The sequence below is a fragment of the Dasypus novemcinctus genome, chromosome 10 (assembly GCF_030445035.2).
Source record: "Dasypus novemcinctus isolate mDasNov1 chromosome 10, mDasNov1.1.hap2, whole genome shotgun sequence".
Lineage (NCBI taxonomy): Eukaryota > Metazoa > Chordata > Mammalia > Cingulata > Dasypodidae > Dasypus > Dasypus novemcinctus.
Window position 1 is genome coordinate 117,910,829 of NC_080682.1, and position 19,687 is coordinate 117,930,515.

At 39.5% G+C, this 19,687-nt stretch overlaps 1 protein-coding gene across 36 annotated transcripts in view; it reads right to left on the bottom strand.

Moving 5' to 3' along the window:
- The window catches only part of DLG2 (discs large MAGUK scaffold protein 2), a 2,400,703-nt gene that overhangs the window by 839,775 nt on the left and 1,541,241 nt on the right, over positions 1 to 19,687 (bottom strand). For all 36 annotated transcript variants that reach the window (XM_058306073.2, XM_058306075.2, XM_058306074.2 and 33 more), the window contains one exon: positions 5,381 to 5,434. In XM_058306073.2, coding sequence (XP_058162056.1) covers positions 5,381 to 5,434 — 54 coding nt within the window. The remainder of the gene's footprint in view (positions 1 to 5,380; positions 5,435 to 19,687) is intronic.

Genomic DNA, 19,687 nt, shown 5'->3' on the forward strand with positions numbered 1-19,687 from the left:
CTCTCTCCCTATTTTTTCTCTCTCTCACTAACCTCCAGTCACTTTGTTAACCCTTTCTTGAGCCATTTTGTCCTTTTTAGATGCTGCCGAAAGAGAATCTGCCCCAGAACCACTGCTGTGCATGTCTGAAGATTTTCCCCCAGAATCATAATTGTGTCTGCATCCAATGGCCTTTCACATTTAAAGATCTACACTAAAATCTTATTATGATTTATTTCAAGTAACTTTGACATAAATGATCTCCTTGATGGTCAACTCCAGTGGGTGATACTACGAAGAACCCTCTCACACTCTTCCTTCCCCACCCTCCTTGATTTTTCTCTCACTTTCCTGGGAGGTTTTCCAAGCTATGGTCCTAGAATTTCTGGAACAAATCCTCTTGCCTCCATTACTATTTCTACATCTTGAAATATAGTTTCAGGCAACAAAGTGTTTCACAAGAAAGTAAAGTCACTGTATGCCAATAATTGCTAGATGTTTCCTTTCACTGAAAGTAAAAGAAAAATAATATGTAGACTCCTTGTCAGTTGAATCAGATATCTCTCGTATTTTTATTGGAGAATGCATGCTTTTTTCTTTGGTAACTGTTTTTCCCCCTTAGAAATAAGAAACATACACATTCTTAGTGCTTTTACTTACTTAAGGTCTTGGTGTGGTAAATTAGTTTACTGGTTAGGGAATACTCCTTCCTTCACGTTGAATTTAGCAAGGTAATTTGCTTTGGCCAATGGGATCTTATCAGATGTGATGTGAACAGTGACTTTAACTGTGTTTGTGTGGTAGTGTTTCCCCCTTCCTATAGTCATTATGGTGAAAATAACATGCTAGGCAGATACTGTCCCATTTCTCAACCCCAGAATAAAACACTTGGAGCAGAAATGCCCCAGTCAACCTGATAATAATATGCGGCCTGAAACAACTGGCTTAAGATACTTAAGGGAGAAATAAATGCTTATTTTCATATGTCGCTGATTTTGTGGTTGTTGGTTACATGGCGTTAATAGTAAATGGCATTTACCGGTTGAGCTGGAATACCTGCATCTTTAAAAATGAGAGGTTAACTTGCTTGAACCTCTAGCTCCTTAATGAGATTTAAAACTTGTGATGCTTGAGTATACCCTTTCCTACAGTTCTAATTCCAGGCAATATGGCCAGAATATAACCAAACTTGAAGGGAATTCTGGAGAAGGGTGAAGAAAAGGTCCTCCTAGAATCTCCAATTTTATTGTTCTAAAGCATAAAGAATGGGATTTGTGTGGATCATATTTAATACAGAACTTTGAAAGGTCTGCTGAAGGGAAAATATGTGTTGGGAGAAGAGGGGACCGTGTAAATGGGTCACAGAGTAACAAAGACTCAGCGATTACAAGAAGGCTTTCCTTAGTTTGAACTCTCAAAGATGAGAACTTTCAGTGTCTGGCTGTAATGCACTGAATAGTGTCTCCCTCAAAATGTACGTCCACTGGTACCCCAGAATGTGACCTTATTTAGAAATAGGGTCTTTGCAGCTAAAGTTAATTAAGTATCAAGATTCTACTGGAATAGGGTGGGTCTACTGGTGTCCTTACATGCAAAAGAAAGGGCACAGAGGCGCACAGAGAATAAGGCCATGGGAAATCAGAGGCAGAGGCTGGAGTGAAGCAGCTGTAAGCCAAGGAACATCAAGGGGTGCCAGAGGTTACAAGAAGCTAGAAAGAGCCAAGAAATGATTGTTCCCTAGAACCCTTAGAGGAAATAGGGTCCTGTGGACACCTTGTTTTCATACTTCTAGCCTCCAGAACTGTGAGTGAATAACTTTCTGTTGTTTCAAGCCACGATATTTCTGATAATTTGTTATAGCAGCTTTAGGAAGCTAATACACTTGCATAAGACAATATTCAATATATAATGGAGAGGATTAAAAAGATTGAGTGAAAAATAGAAGCTAGAGAGTTTGAAAATGGTAAAATATTTTTCCTTGCTTCTCTTTTGAGTTATTTTTAATTATTAAATATGGATTCCTGCTATGCATGAGACATATGTTACTTGTAATGTCATATCCCAACCCTAAAATGTCATGATATCATATGAGAATGAGTTTATTTGAGGAATTCACAGCTAGAAACCTCAGTGACCCCTTCTTTAATGACAGATACCTTCAGAGTACTAATGTCTTTTAAAGTACCTTCCTAAAAAAAAAGGAAGAAATCTCTTTAAACATCTTTTGTACCTTTATGAGACACTCACTTAAAAATTCCCTTGGACCCCATGGATTTCCTCTAGTTATTTAATCACCATGTTCATATATGCCAAGGAACCTTTCCTTAACACTATGTATTTCTAAAATCAAATTTGCTAATCAGCAAAATGAATACATTTACTAGAAATGAAATTGTTTTTAGGAGGATTTTAATATATGTTAAAATTTGTCATTAAAGTGGCACTTTTCAAAAAGGAAATGTTCTTATGCAACTTGACTAAAATGCCCTGGGGAACTCTGAAATCATTTTTTCATTAAATAGAGCTGAAATTATGCTAACAACTAGAACATGAGAAAGAAAGAGGAAAACAAAGTATAGAACACTAGGGAATGAGAAAATAGACTCTTGATTTGCTCAAGGTTACCCAGTGAGTCAGGAGCAAAGGGGAGAGCTGGTCTTATGCCAGCACCGGAAGCATATCCTCATTAACGGCTATGCGCTAAAGCTGCCACTTCCAATAGTAATGTATTCATGTTTCTTCTATACAGGGGAAGAGAGTCATATTTGCCACCACCACCTCCACCACTACCACCAGCAGCAGGGTCTAGCATGTGGCCCCTCTTAGGTGTTTATCCAATAAAATGAAAATAAGCAAACCCCTATCAACCAAAAAGTTAACAGTGCATGATTTCATAAACAAAATTTTATTTGATCCTTATAACATCCTTGGAGGTAGGTACTATAACTTCTAGGTTAATTTAGGCTCGGAAAGGGTAAATGAATTCTCAAGGACACATTGCCATTAGATTTGGGACATTTTTGCCATAACAAGCTGCTCAGCAAGCTCTAAAGATCTCACCTCTTAAGGAAGCCTCAAGAGGGCTGCATTAAGTACAAAAAGTGGAAGATGATTGGGGAAAAAAACAAACCTCCAAATAACTCATAATCAGATACCAAGGTGCTATTTAAGGAGCAATTTGGTTAATTTGTTGTTGATCTTACTAGCTGATGAGTTAAGATACTGATGGAGCATGTCTGTACAGTATGTGTACATCCTATTGATAACTTACCTGTGCAGGAGGGCCTCTGGAAGGTAAGACTTGAGAACCCTACCAGAAGGTTTTGAGATAACATAGACCCACCATAAGGAAGCAGTCCTACTTATGAAAACAAGTCCCTATGCTCCATGTCTGTTTCTCCAAAGCATTGCTCATTAACATTGTCAATGGCTACAGTAAAGAGACTGCTCTGGGACCCAAGATTCCTTAATATGTATGTGCATCCCTGCCGTCAGGTACTGAAGCCTCTGTGATGCGCTGTCTCCTGCTCAAAGCCACTCCAAGCAGAGAAGTAAGCCAACTCCGTTCCCAAGCCGAGAGGCAGAAAACCAGGGAGGGAAGGAGGAATCATGAGTGGCAACAGGATGGGAGCTAAGGGGTCTCTGAGACTCAAGAGCCAGATTTCTGGGTTCAAGTCTTGACTCTCTCTCTTACTGTGAGAACTTGGAGAATTTACTTAATCTCTTGGCCTTAGTTTCCCCATTTGTAAAATGGAGAAATTAATGGGGTTGTTATAAGTATTAAATGAGTTAGGATTTGTTAGGTACTTGAAACAAGATCAAGTGCACAGAAACCTCAGGGCACATGCTGGGTAAGCAAAGGAAGGGAGGAAGAGTGAGAGACGGAGCAGTGGCCACTCTGTGCCGTTTATGCGTTGCTTCTTCACTTCCTACTACAGAGCCCTTGGCCTTCCACACGTGGCGCTGCTTGATTCTCACCGGTGAGTTTAACCCTGTTTCTCATCTGGACCCAAACCTGTTCGTATTCAGAAAGATTGACGAAGCCTGAGTTCAGTAGTTGAGGTGATTCAGCAGGAAGTCCAGCTTGCTGCAATTTCTGTCCTGACCCCGTGTCCCAGTTTTAGTCACTTGTTCCTGTAATCAAGTCCCAACCTTGTACTCCAGTTCTAGCATCTGTTCCCCCGTGGCTGAGTCCTGGCTCACAGAACCTGCTCAGGATGCCAGTCCGTGCGAGGAGGATGTCTTGGGATGGGCAACCTATGGACTAGACACACTGTTTCCCTTGACCTTTTAAATATTAGTTGCCTGCATTTAAACGTCAGAAAATCTTATATAAAAATTCAAATTTCCAACACTCATTGGAAAACTGAAGTGCCTGCAACATCGGGCCCCATTCCACATAGTAACAATCCACTCGAGCTGTGTCAGCTTTCCCACTTAGAGGGCCATGTGCTCTCTATTCCTCAAAGCCTCCACTCTGCCTGTCTCACTCGCTTCTGTGATTTGCTCGGTCCTTATAGGCATTTGAGGTTGGGGTCTAATAGCAATAATAGTAGATATTTATTGAGCACGTACTTATCGCCAGGCACTGTTCTAAGTGCTTTGCTTGCATTTGCTCATGTTATCACAGCTCAGGAGTCCATTCTTGTCCTGGCAGCTGCTCTTCCTGCTTCAAACGCCCAGTCTGCAGGTATCTGTAGCTGCCGTGTCTGTCTTTCCAGATCACCACGCTCCACCCACCAGCTCGGGATTGCTCACTGGACTTCCTAACACCAACCACTTGCCCACATTGTGGCACAGAGCCTGTCCCCAGCCTCCCCTGGCCAGCGTGCCCTGCACAGGGGTTTGGATCACAGGTCCAGGATTCCAGGCTTTACTGATCCACCTTCTCCTATTATCTTGTGAGCGCCAGACTTTTATAAAGCCGTAAATATTATGTACAGAATCTTTACCCTCACAAAACTTGTGCTGATTCATATTAGAAGGCCAGTAAAACCCATCAAATATTTATTGATCACTTACGTCCGAGGCTCTTTTATAGAAATTGATCTGAGTAGGTCTTTAACAAAAAGCCTAGAGTTTGTCCACCTCTGCCATAAGCAACTCAAACTTTTTTGAGGGAAATACCCAGAAAACTAAAATAATTCGAACAGGATCTTTCATCATTTTTTTTTTCACATGCTAGGCCTCCATGCTTTATTCAAAACAATGAATAAAAGAAGGAAATATTTGCATTGACTAAGGTGAGATTTAGCAAATATCAAAAGAAAACTCATGACACTATTTCTATATATAGTTCATGAGATTATCTGGACTGGGTGAAATAATATATATTGAATTTTGCACTCAGCTGATTAAGTTTCACTGTAGTTTAAAGAGAAATCATAAAAATATTACTTACATAAGGAATCGTGTCCAAAGTATCTGTGTTGACAATTATAGGTGCAGGGCTGGCCTGAAAAAGAGACAAAGAAAAAAAATTAAACAACAAATGGTATGTTCAGAGATGGAATCTATTAACTTTAAAGCGCTCAAAAGCCATTTCCTGAGGACCTGTCGAGGTGTATGTTCAAGGCTGAGGGGGATAAATGAGATCAAAGCTTCTCCTCACTTCCTCCCAGGAATTTATTTTTGCTACATTTACTGCATAATGAAATGAAGTAAGTAATATGATTTGTAACAATTTTCTCTTAATTTTTCCCAACCCTGTAGGAGGTGAAGATTTGTGCTGTGTACATGGCAAGGATTTCTAATAAATTGGGTGAGAGTTAAAATTTGTAGCATTTCTTTATAAAATAGTAACAGTTTTGCTAAAGAAATTTGATTTCTTTCTCAAGGAAGCAAAATAAAACCTAATCTGATATTTAAAGCGCTTCTCTTTAAACTGCCTTTTGAGAGTAGGTTGTATTCAATGCAAAATAGAAAGGTTCACTTACTGGCATCTTACTTATTCATTTACCTATTACGCATGTTGCATATAATTACTTTGTCATTTATGTACCTGCTGATTACATGTCTTAGAAATCTTTAGATAGGAAATTAAAAATTAGTCAAAGATGGCAGAAATAATATTGGATATGCTACACTTTCTTCTTTTATTTATTTATTTACAAATTAGTCATTCCCTTTAAAGTTGAGTAGGAATCTGAGTAAAGCTGATACAGAAATACTACAAGCAAAGTCATTAGAAAATCAGAGATTGCAATCTCTATTTGCCTCAACCAATCTGACTTCATGAATATTGAGTGCCTATCTTTATTTTCTAGTTTCTAGATTTTTACAGCAACTTCCCTTTCTTTCCCCAAAGGGTCTTTAATCTCCTTTCCAAATTATAGATTTCATTTAGATATAGGGAAATACTCTCATCATGATTAATCGAGAGCTGTCCTATACGACACGGTGGTTTTGGCAAGCATACAACTTTTGGGACATTTCATTAGCCATGCCCTCTGGAGTTAACAGCTTTTTAATGCCAATCTGTGCCTGTGGAATTCTAATAGAGTGATAAAACAAATGGCAAGCCAGGGAATGCTACAAAACAAAATTCCATGTTTTAACCCAAAACACCCAGGGTTATGATGATTATGACCGTAACCATGGTCTACATATCTCCATAGAGGAGAAGCAGGTGTTCATGAGGTAAAGCAGGTGTTCATGATAGACCCATAACTCCCAAAGGGAAGGACCTTGTGGGGGGATACGGGCTAGCGAGAAGCCCACCAAGACCAGTCGTTATTAAGAGGCTGGTGGTGTAGGCAGAACAGCTTGAGGTTGGGAGTTAGAAGACAGACCGTCAAATTTGGCTATTTCATGACCGTACGACTCGGGGCCTCAGCCCCTGGCTGGTGGTATGATCTGGGAGCCAGCCCACTGACCCTCTCATTCATTTTCCTTCTCTGCAGAATGCATAAAGTAACGTTCACCTTCCCAAAAGGTTGTCTGAAGATCAAAGGACATGACATAATAGAACGTGTTTTGTAAAGTATAAATTTCAGAACTAACGTCAGATACTATTAGCAGTGAGTATTCCTCCAGGTGCATTACTGAAAGGATATATTGTTGGATAGTTGCTGAACTGTGTGTCCCCACAGAGCCCTCAGTGCCTTGGTTACTGGCCACAGTTGCACCCAACAGGCCCGATTAGGTCCTGTGTTCTGCGACAACCTCTCATGTCAAGGGTAACAACATCAACTACAATTTGTTAAATACTTGTAATAGAAATATTTGTAATAAAGTAATAAACTTGTCCATGTATGAGGACATGCATCTCTAGTCTCATTAAATCGCTGTGAAAAAACATATTGAAGAGATATTATTATCACTATCCCTATGCTGTAAATGAGAAAACTGAAGGTCACGGAGAATGGGAGCTGAGATTGGAACACTGGCCTTTCTGACTTCAAAATCTGTTTTCTCCCACTAAGCTACTCTGTGATCCCAGGATCTAGATGCATTTGTCCCAGGAAAAGTGTCCCCAGTCTTGCAGTGTTTTTGGATTCCTGTACTTGCACTGTCAGACGAGACCCAGGCAAAGCAAAGGCCACTCTTGAGGAGAGGGGCAGACGTGCGTCAGGGCCTGGCACGTGAGGTGTTGAAAGCAGTCTGGTGGTATCCTAATCTGTATTTAGTTTAGTTTTCAGCATGTCTCTCCTACGCATGACTCCCAACAGTAGTTGTTCCTTGTCTCCTTGGCCAGACTGAAAACTCTCTGAATAATACACCCTATACTTGGTTTCCTCTCTATTATTTAGTATAGTTTTGATCAATAAATATATATTGATATGACTTGGGGTTTTCATCCATCTTACTTTTGTTTTCCTTTTCTAGATTATATCACTTTGGTTTAAGCCCTTTTCCTATACAACGCTATTTGTTATTTTCCAATTCATGTATGCACTTTTGTTCTTTCCAGTCAGAATCTATATTATAAAATGACAAGGATCATACACTTTTCTAGAATTCTCCATAGCACTTGGGTACACTGAGCAGTTCAAAAAATCTTTAGGAATTATTAACTAAATAGTGCTATAAACTATAGATTAGAGTATAAAGGAAAATGATACCTTTTTATATTATTTCTAGGATATCCTAAAAATCCATCACAATACCCACAAGACTGTGACTAGTTTTCCAATATCCAATATTACATTGTTTTTAACCAGTCATTATCACTTAGCTAAATCCATCCTTTATGAGGTAACAAACATTTCATAAGTGTGGAGGCTGTGAATCTTTCAATACAATCAACGTGATGTGGAAATCTATTGCTCTTTCTCAGCGCTCACAAGATATGAAAGTCTCAGTTAATTCCTAGATATCCAAAAGTCACTAAAAGTACATGAACAAACAGAACATATGAATTGTGTAAACACATATACTTGCGTATATATTTGATGTGGGCCAAGGACTTCAAGTGCCGAGGAGATGCCATGGTGGGCTGCCTTGAACAACATGCCACCCCACTGGGACGTTCCTGGCTCTCGGAAGAGCCCCTCTGGCTCTGCGCTAGGACCCCCTAACAGCCTGCTTTCACAGGAGCTCCTTAGAATCGTTTAGTACTCAAAGGCACATACATCATTGGAGAATAAAATCCAGAGTGGCAGCAACAAGGCATGCTTGTTGAATTTCAAGTATGGCCCATGTTTTCCTTACCATTGGTAATTTCAGACTATCCCTCGGTTTTGGCTGGCTCCTATTTCTTCGCTCACTTTTGCAATCATGAAAGTCCATGCTTCATGTGATCTAATTTACCTTCTGAATCTTAAGACCAACTCCTCTGTCCAAATCTCTCCAAACTTCTCTTTAAGCCGTACACTGTCTTCCATACCTGCCCTCTCTCTCCATTTTGGATATTCTCTTTAATTGATCTCCTAATTCACTCCAGTGACTCAAAAGATTCCAGACTAACCTTCCTCTCTTTTCTTAGTCTGGGTGTGTGGAATCTGTCATGTTCCAGTCATATATAGGCACCCCAAATTCCAAGTTTCTGGTACTACAGTTCATTGTGCAGTTATCTGTAGCTGGGTAATTTCTTTAGAGTGGAAGATACAATCAGCATATTTATCTCCATTAACTTGAAGACGATTCATAACAAATCTGAAAAATATCCCTTTAATCAGATGTTTCAAGGCTTGTCTTCATTAAATAAACTTCATTAACTTTATATTTAACCTTCACACATTCCAAAGAGACAGTTACTGCTATTCTCATCTTATAGGTGAGGAAACTGAGGCTCAGAGGTTAAGCAAGCATCCCTAAGTTATATAGCTGGTAAATAGGACCATCTTCACATCTAGGCTGTCTGGTTCCAGAGTCCACAAAATTAAGAGTCATAGTCTACTTTCTCTTGGGATGGATTCAGACTTTATGGGACATCTGTGGGCCCTATTTTTACTGCTGACCAAAAATACAGGAGTCAGCCCAAAGCCACACTGTTCTCTGCACCTTGATTCTGGGTCCCAGAACTCTCCCTCCTCACTTGGCCCAGTTCTTGGGACCCCAGAACATCACGTAACCAGCCTGCAGGCAGCATGACCCAGGAGAAGGCTGATGACACAGGCCCACCCAGGTGACCAAATCACAGGCTCTTTGAGGAAGCTCCAAAGAAAATGTCCAGTAAATGACTGATTACATTTTGATGATTATGTGAGACAGAGGGAGAATGAAGACTTTCTAGGATAATGCCGCTTAAAGTTGGGACATCTAGAATCCTTTAATTCCATCCTTTCATTTTACAAATACGAATAAAGAGAAGGAGGAAGTGGCATGCCCCAGATCTCACAGTTATTTAGTATCAAAATGGGAGGATAGGATAATAATAACAAGAATAACTATAATAAACTATTAAGCATAATGAGTATTATGTTCCAGGGACTGTGATAAATACCGAAGATACAGCAATGCATTTAATTCTTACATATGCTATGATAAACATTGCTCCCATTTTTAAAAAAAAGATGATAGAGAGTGTGCACTCAAAGTGGCTAAGTTACTTGCCTAAGATCACAAATGTGCAGGTGTCACCATCAGTTTACAAATCCATGTTTCTTTAGCCTAAGAGCCTATGCTGGCAACCATCAAAACCTCCTGATTTCCTCTCCTGAGTTTTTCCAGGCTATCAGGCTGAAAATGCAGTTACTTCCTGTCCTAGAAGTTGCTAGCTTCTCTTCCACAGCATAAAGAAAAATTTCTCACTTTACTAACTCAGATATAATTCTCTGATTCTCAGAGGATTTCTAGGTCCCTTAATCTCTTGAAAACCCCTACTTATAAATTGGGACAATGCTATTTTGCAGTTAACCTATTTCCCAAGAAGTTAGCTAATGAAATAATACATGTGGAGTGAGAGAGGTGCTCTATAGAGGTAAGGTTTTTTTATTTATTCCTGTGGTTATTTTGCTTTACAGGATTTTCTTCTCTTTCTCATGCTCCCCCCCCCCCCCCATCATCAGGATCAACCAGGGGGGTGCATTTCTTCTTTTTTTCTTTTCATTTTTTTTTTAAATTAGAGGAGTTGTGAGCTTACAAAACAATCATGCATAATTTACAGAATTCTTGTATACCACCCCTCCACCAACACCTTACATTGTCGCAGAAAATTTGTTACAGGTTATGAAAGAATATGATCAGACTATTACCACTAACTATGGCCCATAGCATACACTTGGTAAGGCGGGTGTTTTCTATGCAGTCCTGTTCTGATTCTTCACCACTAGCAGCACCAAGTAGTTCTGGCCTGTCATCAGATTTGCCAGTGCCCTGCAGTGACACAGCGTATCTCCTCACAGGTGAGGTCACTAAGGCAATAATAGGGTAGGTGAGTTAACTGGTTAAATGCCTGAAGGCTTAGTTAGCTCAGGTTAACTTAGGTGAATGGCTGTGGCAGGATATTTCAAGGGAGCAACTTTGGAGGAAGACAAGACCTTGCATTTAACAAAATGTACAGGTGATTACCTACCTACCTTGCCATCAACCTTGTTACAAAAATATGAAAAAAGAACGGCAGGTTGATGTTTTGCCCTAAACTTCAATACTGGTTGCCGCAATTGTCTGAGTAATAAAAATAAGAACAGCTTATTTTTATTATTGTATCTTTTTATTTTATTACTTGTATTTTATTACTATATCTGTAAGGTAATGACCTTACAGATAAGAAAATATAGACAGAGAGATGTTAAGTGACTTGCCCAAGGTCACTGAGCTTGAAATAGCAAGTTTAAGAGTCAACCCTGGCATCTGGTTCCAAAATGAGTGACTCTTTACTGCAAGACATTTATTTCCATTCACTATTAAGATTTGATAAATGCCAGGAATTCTGGTTTAGTCAACATTATTTGTCTCACTGATATTTGAAAACCCACCATTAGTATTTCATTCCTTTGGACTGAGGTGTTACCCTCTGCCTTTGTTCTTTGTTTAAAATGCACAGTGCTGTAATATTTTGCAGGAAATGGATATTATCCTACAGACCTCAGTTAGGCTGGTTGGCCATATCACTTTTTTCCCAGTACAACAACGATGGGGCAGCCTAGAAAGTAAGGCATAGAAAGTAGAGACCAGGGAAACAAAGACAGCTTTCTTTACCTTATAAATTTATCTATAATAAATCTCACTTGGAACAATAGATGGAAATTGGTTCAACTGTTAGTATTAAAGACTCTTGAGACCTCTACCCTACATCCTTACCTTGAACTTAGTATAAAGACTAGAACAAATGACTCACCAAAACTAGGTCTACAGATAAAGACTGAACCCCAAATTAATAGTGATATCGATCACAAATACCATGCTTTATAATTTACAAAGAATGCTCAAACACTTGATTTAATTTCCCCATGAAGAAGAAAGGGAATTAACCTTGATTGGGCAAGCACACAATGTGTACCAGGCAAATAAGGTAAACTTTTTACCAGTGCTTTCTTGTTTAATTCTCACAAAACGTCAGGGGGATATTGGTGGAATTATCCCTTGTCTACAGGTAAGAAAATAGAGGGTCAGAGTGATTCAGTGAATTTCCCAAAGTGAGACAGCTAGAGCAGGGGTTCTTAACTTTTTTCGTTCCATGGACCCCATTGCCAGTCAGGTGAAAACCACAGACCCCTTGCTAAGTCCATACTACACTGTTTTATTTAATAAATATATCACACCTGCAAACATCCCCACAAGAATAATGTTTTTTCTAAATTTAAGTTCAAGTTCACAGACCCCTTGTTAAGAACCTCTTTTGAGCTAGAGAGAAGCAAATCTGGAGAACCCAGGTCTTCTGACTCTAACCCCTTCGCTTTTCCCATTAGTCCATGACGCCTCAAGTTCCATTGATTCATGCTGAGCTTTTACAAATCTAATTGCTTTATTTATGCAAATGATCTCAGAAGAGCCCACGAAAAATGAAGTCATTAGCTCAAATCTCAGATGTGGTTTAGTCAACGTGCCCCATGCCACAATACGCATACCTACTTAATTCACTGATTCACTCCATGTGGTGCTATTCCTGGAAAGATCCCCGTGGATACCATCTGCTCCTTGTTGGTAAGTCACCAGAGAGCTACGATCTAAGTAGAACCGTTGTATTTTCCAGTTTTAGGTACCAAAATTGTGAGCAAGCTATCAATAATCTGGTCAATCAGGCTAAGTAGGGTCCCACTGCTTCTGAAAGACATGGTCATGGTCTTGCACACAATGAGTGATCAATACATGGTTGCTATTTAAGAGCTTCCTTCCCTCTTCTCCTTTTCTGCCATCAAGCCTGACACTTGTTGCTCCAAACACATACCTTGCTTGTGCCTCCCATGATGCCTTCGTGTACATTTCCTTCTGCTCTCATATCCTGGAGCAGGCATGGATCTCTGTCTTCTCTCATGGCTACCTAACCGAATTCTAACCATCCCTCCAGGACCATCTAAAGTTCCAAACTTCCTATGAAACCTCCCCAAGTCATCCCCCAGGTCTATCTTCTATTCATCCTGCACCCAGAATTTTACAGCATTCATTGCCTGGACTACGTCAGTTCACATTGATTGTAAACTTCAAAGGAAAGAAGCACCAAGCCCTGACACTCTTAATGAACGGTTCTTTCCGTTCCTCTGTGTGTTGATGGCTAAGTGGTTCATGTGTGTTCATATCTCCTGGGTGAAATTGTAATTGTTTTGAGGGCAGGGCCCATACCTTATGTTATTTCTTTACCAGACCCCCCCCACACACACACACACATACACACACACTCCTAAGAGCACTTGTCATACAGTAAACATTCAAAAGATGTTTGTTAATTGATTTTTGTGGCTATGGTATTAGGGTGACAGCACTAGGAGATAAAAAAATGTATGAGAAAACCTGTGAGGCAAGAGAATTAGGTCAAAGGGGTAAAAAGGGGCAATTGCACAGTGCCCTCTGGGAACTAAGTTTTGTACCACACTTCCTAGTGGTGTTGAAATATTAGCATGTGAAGACTGTCACGCACTATAGACCATGTTAACCCAACATGAAGATTAAGAAAAGTTATAAGTGGAAAGACTCCTCTGTGCCTACCATATGCTGGGATATATACTAGTTCCTTTAAGCCCATTAGCTCTTTCACTTCCCATTACTATCCTATGAATTACATAATTTGTATTTTACAGGTAAAGAAACCAAGTCACAGACCTATTACACAACTTGCTCAAGGTCATTTGATTATTAACTAGTGGAGTCAAGGCTACTAAAAGGGTCTATGCTCCAAATCCATATTCTTGTGATATTGCCAGCCTGTATGGAGCAAAGAAGGGAGCTAGCTGCTGGCAATGTTCACTGCCCTAACTTATTATCCCACACAACACTGTAGGAAAATTTGGACGGGTGGGAGGAAGCATGGGATTTGGTGAAAAGCCAAGAACTCAAAGATCATGAAAGAAAAAAAAACCAGAATGCCATCCTACATCATTTCTCAAACTTTCCTACTAAAATACCCTTTAAGCCAGATGAGTATAAATACATATCCTAAAAGATCCACCCCAAAGGAGACATTTACTGGAAATCTCATGTTTTATCTTAAAAATCCATGTGGTTTTTATATTTTACTCCATAGCTACCTCTTTTCAATATAAAGATAATGTTTTAAATTCCTTACAAGGGAGTAAACCTGACATTACCGTTAGTTCCTGCTTGGTTATCAAAATTCAGATACTTTATCTTCCAGGAAGTAAAAACTTCCCAGTCCAGGGATTGTGGCTCTGTTTAAATACCGTTGGACTAGGAATCAGGAGCTCTCAGTTCTAGACCCAGGAAGGTCAGTAATTCAGGGTGAAGAGGAAGGCAATTCACTGACCTTCCCCATTTATTTCTCTGTTTGAGGACTGAAGAGTGAAATGGATGACCTCTGGAAATCCAGGCCTCACCAGGGACCTGACTTCCCTCATCATACATTTCACCCTGCAGGGAATGCTGGCAAGTCAGACGGGTCTGCTGTACAACTCTTCTCTCTGCTTTATCTTTCAGTTACAGGAAGTTAGACAACATGAAGTTACAAATGATGTGCAGAAATAAAAAAGTTAAACTGGAAAAAGAATAGTGATAGAAAGCAGTTTCTAGCGAATTGGTTAAAGGGTGAGGTCATATATGTCTTAGTGCATCTCAAAAAATCTATTCATGAGCCTCTTGCACTATGTCTGTAGCATATAAAGACATAGCATATATGTTGTGAATCTGATCATTTTCTGGCCTTGAGGTTATGCTATCAGTGGCAATGGATTTTCTCTGATATTAAAGAAATAGGAAAATCTGAATGGGAGTAGAAAATTTATCATCATGCTCTTCATTCATTCTTTCCTTTTTCCATGTTCTAGAAGTTTTAGCTCCAGGGAAAAAAAATCCTGATATCTAAACTTGGCCTTCATTTTTCCTTTCCTATAACTTGATACCAGATCATACACTCAAAGCTTGAAACATAACAGGCTAAACTATTTCATATCTAGAGATGCTCTTTTGCCTGAGAGAAATTATTAGTGAGAGAGACCAAGAAGAGACATGCGAGCAGCTTGCTTTTTTAACCACTAGCAATCTGTGCCATGGTCATATCCACAGTGGACCTGTGCACTCTTGTAAAATCTCCCTCTGGAAGATGGTGCTTGGACTGGGTTGAGGAAGGGACAGGGTAGATAACTTTTTAGCTTCATTTCCCTTATTTTAAATTCTGATCCCTTGTATAAGTCTTTCTCTCTTCCTCCCCACCCATTTTTCCTTCCAAAAAAAATCATGTTTTATTTGGGCTTATTTTCAATGAGGAAAAACACCAAGAAAAAACAGATAAAAAGGAAAAGTGAGTGGGGACTAGAATAATAGAGGTTAACTAAATACGGTTGGTATTTGCTGGTGCCAAAGAATATATTCTGCAGATGTGTTTGTATATTGTCATTTGCTCGGCAATGAGCTCTTTGTTCCACAAGGCAGGAGCCTACAAATATCTGGTCCAAAATGCCAACCAGTTCCTAGCTCCACAGCTGTCCTAGCTTCCCGGAGCGGCAATGTATTTGTTATTCTTGATTTCTCAGTTTTCTGATGACTTTCTTACCCTTAGTTATTCTGCAAAACAAGAACCCCTGGCTGCCTTAATGTGCCTCCTACTCAGCCTAGGAAAATGCTACAACTGTGCCTTTCAGGGACAATAAAGATGGAGGAAAATTATTCTGCATCTATGGGGTAGAGAAATGAAAGGGACAGAATTAAGGCTTGGAGGAGGTTGATTTCCACTGCGTGAGGACCCTGTCACAAGGGGGAGAGTGGAATGATGGTTCCCAGGCTGACTCTCAACTCCACACTCTCAGAAAACTTCATCTATTGGGACTGTAACCTCAGAAACATTTCAACCTCCACTTGTTTTATAAAGGATTTCCCCCACCAACTGGAATCGAGGTGACGGCCGCCTTATGAATATAAAGTTTGCAGCCTGGCAATTAATGACTCCTCCTTGCCTATCTAAACCACTGAAGACATTTGCACTGTAGAACTTTTACATTAGAGGATGCGAACCTCTAGTCCTGCCCGTGGAGTCAGCAGATGAGGCTTTGAGGGCTGGCTGTGCCCTTGTAGAACTTGTTCAGGTCACTTAACTCTCTAAATTATTTCTAAGGTTACGTCCAACTATAAATAAGGACTGTATGATTCCTAATTTAAATACTAACCTAATTCTGAATAGCTTAAAAATAGCAACGAAAAGAATTTAGGATTTAGGTCATCTGCATAACTTACGTGATGATCTTAGCCAATGAATTTACCTTCTCTGAAACTCTACTCATGTATAAATGGATGTTATAAATTTTTATTTGGTCAATCTCACGTGCTTTTTAAAGAAGCAAATGGGATCCTATATGGAAATAATATGTAATTTGTAAAGGGATACATTTGGAGTAAAGTTAAACCTTAACAACATTAATAACAATAATGGTGACACTTACTGGGTACTTTCTTTCAAGAGGCAGTATACTAAAGGCTTTCCTCACATTATCTCATTTAAACAGCATAATATCTAATTTTTCAGAGGATGAAACTGAAGCTCAGACAAGTTAAGGAATATGGCAAAGTTGGTAAGAAGCAGTGCAGGGATTCTGGTCCAGGCCCTGTGGGTAGCTGAAATTCTAAATAAGAGCAGAGAGAGCACTAGACTGAGATTTTAGTACTAACAGATTTTGTCTTACTATTTGACCATTTCTGATTCTGGCCTCTTCACCTCTCTGGATTTTAATTTTCACATAAATTATAGAGTGAATTTAAAACTTGCCTTGCCTAGCTCTTAAAGTTCTAATGAGAAAGAATCTAGTTTACATTGCTTTTAAAACTGCTAAATAAGATGGATAAAAATAAGGAAAATAGGTAGTGCTGGTAGAAGTAATCATAGCAGCAGAAGTAGCAGTGGCAACAGGAAAAGCATCAGCATAGTATTTTTTTTTGTCTCCATATGAGATAAAAATTAGAAACTCCATTGTTCTTAGGCATCTTCCCATTAAATTAAAAAAAAAATCTAAATGAAGCTTAAAAGAGTACAAAATATCTAGAACTAGCTCATTAAAAATTTTCCGGGTTTGATATAAGGCTTTTTAATTTTGTTTTGCTACATGAAGGAGGATTGCTATTATTAACTCTGAACAACTGTCTATTTCTCTATTCTGCAACAAAAATGTTTTGGGTCCTATTTTTGCAATTTCCGGGACGGGTGAGAAAGGTGGGAGTGGTAGAGGATAGGCTTTACTCTATTACACAATAGCACATATCCGCACTAATACCCCATTCTGATGAGTCAACACAAACATTCTACAATGAACAATATTAGTACACAGGGAAGGGATTCTGCACCTGGTGCTGATTTTCGTGGACTCCAGATGCGTCTGCACAGAATCACAAGACCAGCAGTCAAAGAAAATGCACACTGCACAAGGGAGGAAGATGAAAAAGACAGCAAGCTCTTCCCTTTTCTCAAAAGCAAAAGTGACAACTCCATTTTATTTTACCAGTAAACTGCAAATGTTAATGCAGTCCCAGGCTGTTGCAATTATCCAAGTGGCTCTGGTGTAGGGTTGTTTTTTTTCTCCTTAAGTTGAACATCTCTACAGACAGTCCTATTTATTCCATTACTAACAGAAATTCCATTAATAGCCTTGTTCATATTTTTCAGAAGGAAACAGAATAAAAATCAGCGTAGTACCAAACGGAAATGCAAAGGAAGGGTAAAGGGACGAAATAGAGAAAAGAATCCAGCATGATTGAGGATGATGAGTTGAGTAATATTTAGAATCCAGAAAGGACAAAACCCACTTGGAACACCATGAACTAGGACTGAAGCTCATCACTGAACAAATTCTATTTAGAGCTGACCTAAGCCTGATGATAATTCAAACTCGACATCCAAAGGCCAGAGGGCGGGTGGAAGAAAAAAAGGCTGGAGCTGAGGAGACGGCTTTTAAGGATGCACTTGAAAGAGGAAGGATCATTTCCTCATCCTCTTCTAATTGCTACCTAAGCCCATCTCTTAGTCCACGCAGATTATTTAGGAAACATCGTCTTTAAGGCACTGCGCTTGGCCCTTCAGAGAGTAGGTAGAGAAGCAGCATACCTCTGTCCCGCCCCACAAGGAGTTTACAGAGTCATGGAAATAAGAGGAACTCCCAAAATGTTTATAATCACAGGAGAGAAATGCCACAAGAGAAACAGAGCACAAAGTCCCATGGTGAGTGTGAAAGAGAAAGGCATGTGGGCTTAGGGCCAGAGGCCCGGGCTCTCTCCTGGCCTTAAAGATGCTCTAGGTGTTGGGTAGCTCTGATCCTCCACCATGACGATATCAGAGAAGGTAGCAATCGTGAGGCTATTTAATTATCATTTTATCATCGCCATGATTAAATAAGGACGTGCTGGTGAAAGTGTTTTATAAAGGTTCTGTAGTCTTCCTTATGGGGGGTTAATCGGGCTTGACACAGGGAGGGAGAAGGCATCGTCTCTGACTGCCCAGTACAGCATTTACCCTCTGCAAGAAAGCAACAAAAAGCCCTGCTTGTGAGCTCTTCAGGTCAGTTTTCTTCAGACGAGCTACATCCTTATGCAGCTATCGTTCCTACACATTTATTCATTTTCAAATATTTGATTTTACAAGAGAGCCCGGTTTATTTTAATCAAGGCAATTAACTGAGCCAATATAGTTTGTTGTTGTTTTTCTTAATACAGTAGAATACACCATGTAGGATAGATATGTTTTAGGATTTATTAAAAGATCCTAAGCAATGAAGGGTATCATTAGGCAAAAATGCCATGCACTGATGTATCTGTAAGTATACACGTATCTATGAAATATATATCATGGATTTTAAAAAGGGAGTAAAGTAGGTAAAAGAGTCTTTTTCTGAGATGTAAACTATAAATGTTGAAAAAGAAATAAATTAGGCTCAATTTCAACAGAATTAACCCCAAATGCTAGTAATATTTAAAAATGGGTATGCCTTCTAAAGGCACACCTCAGAAAATCATGATGACAAAATGATGCATTTAATACAAGGCTGAGAAGAAATTTGAGAAAGTTTGAGAGACTGGCAAATTCCCCCTGCCCCCTCCCCCCATCTTCTGCAAAAGATATAAAGCAGTCAAAATGAAGCAAAACTGGAATGATAACTTGGTTATGTCCATAGGTCTATTTGTGTGATGGGGGGCTGGGAGGAGCAGACACTAGAATGGAGAAAGGAGCACTCTGTAGATTTTGGGAATTGAATCCAAGGGCACCTTTTCCCATAAAGGTCTATCCCCTGCACTTACACATTCCCACCCCACCCCACTGCGACAATTTAGTCAAGGTATATTGTATTCTCCAGATGGACTTGAATAGAAATAGTTTATGAGCTCACTATAGACAAAGCTCACTATGAAAACTGCCATGCACTAAGTGGAATGCCTGGAACTGGAGACTCTTGTTATTTGATTCATTCATTTCTCTGTCACCAAACACGCTTCATTGTGCCAGGCACTGTATTAGGCCTTGGCATAGACACATCTCTATATTTCAAGAGTTCAAGTCAGGAAGATAAGAACACAAATGTTAGTTTCTCTCTACAAATTACCTTCCCTTTCTCCCTCACTCTAAGAAGTTACAATAATTGGAGAGGTGGATAAGAAAACACAAGAAAAATGGTAGGTGATATATCAGGTATTTACAAGGAACCAAACAGGGTGAAAATAACTCTGCCTGAACAGAGAAGGC